This window comes from Mixophyes fleayi, chromosome 5 (assembly GCF_038048845.1).
Source record: "Mixophyes fleayi isolate aMixFle1 chromosome 5, aMixFle1.hap1, whole genome shotgun sequence".
Classification (NCBI taxonomy): Eukaryota; Metazoa; Chordata; class Amphibia; order Anura; family Limnodynastidae; genus Mixophyes; species Mixophyes fleayi.
The window spans coordinates 66456567-66464549 of NC_134406.1; the positions used below are offsets into that span (position 1 = coordinate 66456567).

The 7983-nt window shown below is 44.3% G+C and overlaps 1 protein-coding gene across 1 annotated transcript in view; it reads left to right on the top strand.

The window, feature by feature from the left end:
- The window catches only part of LOC142159449 (uncharacterized), a 10600-nt gene extending 3012 nt beyond the window's left edge, over positions 1 to 7588 (top strand). The window contains exon 3 of the mRNA XM_075214351.1: positions 4721 to 7588. Within this exon, the coding sequence (XP_075070452.1) occupies positions 4727 to 7588 (2862 nt within the window). The 5' untranslated portion in view covers positions 4721 to 4726. The remainder of the gene's footprint in view (positions 1 to 4720) is intronic.
- The last annotated feature ends 395 nt before the right edge of the window (positions 7589 to 7983 follow it).

Below are 7983 nucleotides of genomic sequence, written 5' to 3' on the forward strand. Positions count from 1 at the left end.
ATATAAAGAGAACAAAAATCCTCTTGGAACTCAAAAGAGAATTTCCTCAATATGATAGCAGTTTAGACCATTTTACCTCATGCGATATTTTTGAGGGCCATTGCACTCAACTAAGTGTGGCCCCAGAAGATCGCATGGATCTCTTCAAGTTGTGGCTACCCACTTACCTTAGTCAAAGGTATGAGACCACTGGGGACTCAGCCCCCGGGAATGGTCGCTACCATGACAAAAAGGAAAGAATAGCTGCCCTTATGTTACTGACAACAGGGCATAGGGAGGTAACTCCCAATATCTTAGATAGTTTCAAACCTACAATACACCATGAACCTTTAGCTTTATGTGGTCGGTTTGAAGCTATGTATAGGACTGTAACTAACGACCATAGACCCCATATTCCACCGGGCATGATTCGCGCATTTGTGGAAAAATTTCCATACACAAATGTCAATCTGCGAACAAATGCTCAAAGGGAAACTACACTTGCAGGTGCAGCTAGAATTATTGAGGAATTCAGACAGGAAACTTTGAGATCCAAGAAATCTGTACAAATTAGGGAACAGGGTATATCTGGTGGTGTAACGCGTGATCGCCGCCAGACTTATCCTGAACATCGCCCTAAAGATGTTCAGCCTTCTGCTCCACCAGCAGAGGATGAAGATCTAGTCTGCTACAAGTGCAGACAGAAAGGACATAGTAGAAGAAACTGTCCTAAACAATCTCGTTACACAGCTGGAAACACAAACGGTTTCCAAAAGAAATATAATAATTGTACAAGGACAAAAGGTCCATCAGTTGCACAACCACTGAAGTGTGTAGCAGCTGTAAATGTGCAAGCAGATAAACCGTCTGCTTCACAGGTAACAACACAAAATAAAGAGGTTTCAGTCTGTGCAGTAGAGGTTCCAGTAGCAAATCTGGTGCAGACAGACTGAAGGTCAGGGGTCCCAAAGGAACTAATTCCGCTATGTAGCCTGGTATTGGATCCTTCTGGGAGACCCCACATCATGGCTAAAATAAAAAATATTTGGGTAAAAATCATGCTTGACACTGGAGCTGAAATCTCCATCACCAATGTGGAGCATGATTTAAATCCAGATAGCCCTCAGTGTGTTGTGATCGGATTTGATCACCAACAAGGGGGGGTGACAGCCCACAGGATTGATAAAGTGATTGTAGAAATCAATGATTTCTCTTTAAAAATCCCAATGTGGTACTACTCAGGATCCGATAACATTATCGGAACTGATGTAATGACACAACAGGGCTGGATATTGGATCTAGCAAATTGTATGGTATGGAAAGGTCCCAGAAAATCAAGGATCTGTGTGATACAGCGACATGATCTGGGTCCACTCATACATGCAAATGACAGGAATGACAATGGACTTGTGCATAAATGGCCAGAGGTCTCACACAACACAGACCTTGAACCTATTGTGTACAGGTATCCGGAATTATGGGCACAAGGGAAAAATGACTGTGGAAGGATGGTTGATGTTGAGGTGGACATACAAGGGCCGGACCCACCACCTCAGCGTCAATATCGCTTCCCTCCTGAAGCCATGGACTCTGTAGTGGAAGCTGTAACTGACCTACAGTCAAGGGGGGTGGTCATAAAGGGAAATTCAACGTGCAACAATCCCTTATGGCCTGTTAGGAAGAAGGAGACGAACACCTGGAGACTCACAATCGATCTCAGGGTTCTGAACAAATACACCCCCATGTCAGCGCAGCTAGTTGCAGAAACCCCAGACATAATGGCAAGGATAAATGGTAAAAGCCAGGTATTCTCAACCATTTATGTGGCAAACGGATTTTTCTCTATACCCTTAACAAGTTGCCAGTACAAGTTTGCGTTCACTGTACGTGACACGCAATACATGTTCTGCGTTTTCCCCCAGGGCTTTCACAGTAGCCCAACTTACTTTCATCAGGCATTGGCAAAAGTGCTGAGTGTTTTCTCGCGCCCAGAATGCCTGTTACAGTATGTTGACGACCTACTCCTCCATACAGAGACCATGGAGGAGCACTTAGCCCTCTTACAGGAATTGTTAGGCCTCCTGTCACATGCAGGACTGAAGCTGAGTCCTCACAAGGCAAACCTGGCTAGGTCAGAGGTGATATTTCTAGGGGTTAAGATTGCTCATGGAACAAAGGGTATCATGGCTGCCCGTGTGGAAGCAATGGTTAAATTACCCAGGCCTGGCACCCTGCAGGACTTACGTAAGTTCCTGGGGGTTGCAAATTTCATGAGGGAATTCATAGAGGACTTTGCTACCAAGGCAAAAGCTCTCTATGAATTACTCAGAGGTGAAAAACCCTCACTGAAAGGTTGGGCGGAAACACAGGAGAAGGCCTTTACAACACTAAAAAGAGACCTCTCCTCTGCCCCGGTACTAGCCACCCCCCACCCAGATGGCAATCTGGCCATCCAAGCGCATGCTGGATCAGAGTCTATATCAGCGGCTCTCCTGCAAGAGGTGGGTATAACAACTAGACCACTAGGATACTTCTCAAGACTTCTTTCACCAGTTGAAAGGGGTTTTGATGAGTGTGCAAAACAGCTGGCAGCCATACAATATGCTGTCAAAGTGACAGAGCATATTGTAGGGTTTAGACCACTTACTGTGCAGACACCTCACTCTCCATTAACTCTTCTACTCCGGGATACACTTCCTGGAGTCTCTCAGCAGAGGTTTGGGAGATGGATAATGGACCTTAGTGGACGGAACATCAAAATCTGTCACAAGGCTAAGTATGTTCTGTCTCAATTGTTAAACACAACTGGAACAGAGCATGATTGCCGTCTATTGACACATTCCCTTACAACACCTTTCTTCAGGCAGATAGCGCACCCTGATGACAGAATCATCTTTGTTGACGGGTCACGCTCTCTAGTGGATGGGACATATGCGACAGGTTATGCGGTCTTGGATGAGACCACTGGGACCCAGAGCCTGGTTAAACTTCCAGGTCACCTGTCCGCACAGCGCGCTGAGTTAGAGGCTGTGAAAGAAGCACTTTTTCTTCAGCCCCCAGGGCGGCGCACTATATACAGTGACAGTTCATATGTAGTGCGATCTCTAACATCACACTTAGAGACCTGGCAAAAACGTGGATTCGTGGACAGCCAGAATAAACCTCTGGCGCACGTTTCAGTTTTAAAAGAACTTTGGGAATGGGGAAAGTCACATCCTGATGAGGCTGCAATCATCAAAGTGCCTGCACACCAGAAAGGGAACAACCCCTTAATCCTAGGAAACAATGCAGCGGATGAAGCAGCAAAAATGGCTGCAATATCTGGTATCTTTTGTGATCCAGATGCTGCATTTTTGCCCTCATTCCAGGTGGCTGTACGCAGGAAAGTCCTCAAAGAAGGACCGGTGTCATTTGAAGAGGAACAGGCGAAAGACCCTCTTCTTATGACACTCAGAAATTCACCACAGGATCCCTGGTCTATCAGACAGGGTATCTTGTGCCATGTATCAGGAGAAAATTTAAATCCACTCCCAGTAGTCCCTTCACATCTCCAAGAGGAGCTGACACAGCTCAATCACCAGCTCCTGGGGCACCCTGGTCGGGATAAACTGTTGTCTCTACTAAAGAGTAAATTATACTGCCCAGGAATGTCCAAAACAGTAGAGTGTGTTACTCAACAATGTCTTGTATGTGCCCAAATCAACCCTAGAGCACCAGCTCTCAAGCCAGCATTACAGCGTGTGCCTCCAGCAGAGGGGCCATGGGCACCCTTACAAATTGATTTCATAGGACCACTACCAGCAGGCAGTCGCAATTGTCGCTATGCCTTGGTAGTTGTTGATGTGTTCTCAAAGTGGGTAGAAGCCATTCCAACAGTGAATGACTCAGCTACCACTACAGCACGGGTTCTATGGGAGCAAATTTTGTCACGTTGGGGAATCCCCAGGATCATAGAATCTGATCGTGGAACCCATTTTACTGGCAAGGTCATGAAAGCACTTTGTGAACTACTGGACATAAAGCAACGATTTCATGTTCCTTATCATCCCCAGTCAGCAGGGATAGTAGAGCGCATGAACCGGACCATCAAGACCCGGTTAGCCAAGGCATTGTTACAGAAGGGATCTTCTTGGGTAACAGCTTTACCGGCAATACTTATGGGTATTAGGGCAACGGAAGCATCCACAACAGGGATCACTCCATTCGAGCTCATGACAGGTCGCAAAATGCCACTTTGCTTCCCCAATGAGCCTCAGCTGTCAAATCCCATTAAGGATGCAATTGCCAGAGATGTGTTCCTACAACAGGTACAAGATAACCTGAAGGGACTGCTGCCATATGCAGCAGTACGGCTGCACAAACCCTATCTACAGGGGGAGACCCCAATGCCCCTTGTAGGAGATTTAGTAATGGTCAAAGTTTTCCGTAAGGCAGGTCCTTGGGATGCAAACTGGGAGGGACCATATCAGGTTCTCGAGACAATGGGTGATACCATGCTGAAGGTACAGAGGCCTGTGACTACCAAGAAAGACTCTCAGAGGAGACGCAAGGTATTGTGGGTCCATATTGACCAGGCAAAAATCACTCGAGTCTCCTCAACCCAGTAGAGCATTTGTGTGCTCATTAAGTTGGGAACTACAGGGGAGTGTGGAACAATAAAACCATCTTTCTAAAGGTTCTAGTAAGGAAAATTAAAACCTGTCCTTATTGAAAAGAACTAGACTCATGCCTTTTTTCTTAGCAGATCATGGAGCCCAAGGAAAGATCTGTGACACCAGCACCCAGAGGACACCATTACAAATCTTATTCCTCCGTGGGAGCTCAAAGGTGCTCAGTATACTGCCATCTGAGCAAACTAGTATTACAGACACTGGTAATACTGGTAGGTGTGGTACTAGTGGGTTTTGCTACTCCTCAGAATAACGAGGAGGACAGGGGTTGGTCAAATGCAACACAAATAAGAAATTCCCAAAAATCTAATTCTACTAACCAGCTAGAGCTTTTGGTAGTAGAATGTAAGGAAGGGAAAATCCTAGAGCCCTACTCTAATTACAGCTTTGTGGCTGGTCAATGGTATTTATATGGGTTTTGGAGATATGGTTATGCAGGGGATAAGGTCCGACACTATACCCCCAAAGAAAATGTGTCTGCCAATCAACATGATCTACATACACTCTGCCTTAAAGAATATAACCATTATAAAGATATTGATTTAGTGCCAACTAAATCTGTCAGGTGGGTATCAAAGAATCCTCATTTACCACGCTTTAAGAGAACACCATATAATATAACAGAGGTACTTTGTACAAAGCAGGGAGTACTGGACCCAGAGGATACTACAGGGGGAGAATATGATGGATGGTATATTCTAAAAGCCACCTTCATAGGATCTAATGCTCAGGATAGTCTGCGTGTTCGAACATATTTTGATAGACCCATTCCAATTATAGGTACTATAAAGGGATACTGCATGTTGAGAGATTCCCAATTGCTAATCACAAGAGAATCCAAATATGCCCAAGGTCACGTTCCCACAGATTATTTACAAACTAGTGTTATGATAATGAACTTGAACTGTAGTAACACAGGCCAAGCTATGTGGAATAACAACCATGGGCCAGTAGACATGGAAGGCTTGTACAGAGCTGCCATTTTGAAAATTAAAACAGATGCAAAAAATCAGAAGTACATCCGGGTAGAGGGATCACCATCTATACGGTCTTTTATGATAACAATTATGAGAGATAAATGTGTACCAGAAGTTGCTGGATATTATTTTATTACATATGCCCATTGGGAACCAGATAAGCAAATGGTTATGTTAGATCTAAACCCCTGGAGGTGGGATATAGTATGTAATGGCATAGATACTCCGATAATTGATGTATGGATGGATGGTACCCCTATGACTGAGGAGTACAGGAACAGATATGTGTCTGTTGACTGGAAGGACCCTAGTGGCAGAGATATTAACTTTGATATCAACATTGACGGACCTTTTAAATGGCCATTCTGCGAGGTAGCAGATGAAGGGTGTTGGACATTCTCTCAGTGGACTTATCTCTCTAAAACAAAACCTGTTAAATATCTCTCCTTACAACCAGGGGATAGTGACCAGTGGTATCCGTTTAAAGGGAGAGGACAAGTATGTGTAACTGTAGTCAGAATACCCTATGAAACAGAAGTCTTAGAACCAGTCAGGCCACATTTTGATGACTGTAACATCCCTATCCATAAAATAGCAGATGTGATAGCGCCCCAATTATCATCTCCATGGACAATAATAACCAACGTCAAATTTATGCTATACACTTGGAGAATTTCAGTGGAGGATTTCAGAGTAGATCGCTGGGATCACAGATGTGAGGAACTAGTGAGGAATCAACTAGATATGCTGAAAGGATGGGTAGAATCCGGGCAAGAAACAAGAAAAGATGACTGGAGACTTAAAAAAGATAGGGGGAAGCGAGATGCCATTGCGACCGCTCTTGGAGGAGGTGCAATGGGAATAGGTACACTGAATACTATGGATTTAGAGGTTCTGAGAAATAAACTTGGGAGCCTGGCACAACATACGGGAGATGGTATAAGGACTCAACTGGATGTAAATCACATCCTTGAGAACTTACAACATGCTCATATAGATGCCACTACCTCTCTATCTGTAGCCCTTCGGGAAAAGTTTAGAGGGTTGGTGTTGGGTCTCATTGGAGAACAAGATAGAGCTCAATTGGCTCTGGCATGCACACAGGTTCAGAGTGAACTCTCAGAAAATCTAAAACACATAGTGTCATCTCTCCATAATGGTCACTATCCATTCAACCTTAGACAGAGGATAAAGCAATTTGTCCCTGACTTTGCGTTGAATCATACAAACTGGTGGCTCACACAGTGGCATGGTTGCCTGAATCTGACCTGTACTGCCTCCTCTCTAGCTCCTGTTTCTGGTAGAGAAAGGAAGGGGTACACTGCAGTAAATTTGGGTATTCCGATGCCAGGGGATACAATACTCCATCCACGTCTCCAATCTGACACGTTAACATATGAAGGGTCACATCCATATCTATTTGACACAGATGGATGTTGGAGACGAGAAGACGCTATATTGTGTCAAGGGAATCATGACAGAGTACTCAGGCAGCAGTGCTGGGATACTGAAGGATCATGTTTGATGGATGTTAGTCCAAAGCCATCATCTAATTTAAAATATCTGGGTCAAGGTTACTGGTGCTGGTATCAATTCCAAAATGTCTCGTATACTGTTTATGCTACTAACTGCACCCAAAGAGGAAATCTTCTCCGAGGAGCATATTGTACTCTTATCCCCACTCTAGGTATCGATGTAGCAGACGAGATGGGAAGAACACCAGTGACCCCAGAGAAGCGACTAGATATCCGCCCAGATACTCCTGTGAGGCTTCAGAAAATTCCACTTGGTTTCGGGACAGAGCTCAAGAACTGGCTGCTCGACTTCGGGAAGGAGGACGACATCTTGGAAAAACTCAAGGAGACGGAGAAGCAAGCAACCATCAAGCTGGAACATGATGCCATCAAAATCACAAAGGTCCTGCACGCCTTAGAGGAAGACGCCAAAGTATCGTGGTGGTAGAGCCTATTTGGTTACAGTCCAAAAGCAACATCATTTTTCAATCTCCTCATACATCCCATAATAGTTCTCATTTTGCTGGTAGTAATCCTATATATTGCACTACTGGTTGTGTACAGAAAGATAAAAACAATGACTAAAGAACTTAAAGACACTGTAAAGCTATACAAAGAAGAAGAACGTATAAGGACTAGAAGACAACAAATGTCGAACTATTAAGGGAGGGGGGGGTTATGGACTATTTCATTTATGGACTAGTTACTAAACAAACTACATAGAAGATGTTTGTTAGGCACCACCAGATATGACAAGATTCTCATTTTTTTTCATGGACTTCACTATTAACAGTGCAAGATTAGCTATTTTTATAGAATATCCCTTGGGAGAGGGGATACTTT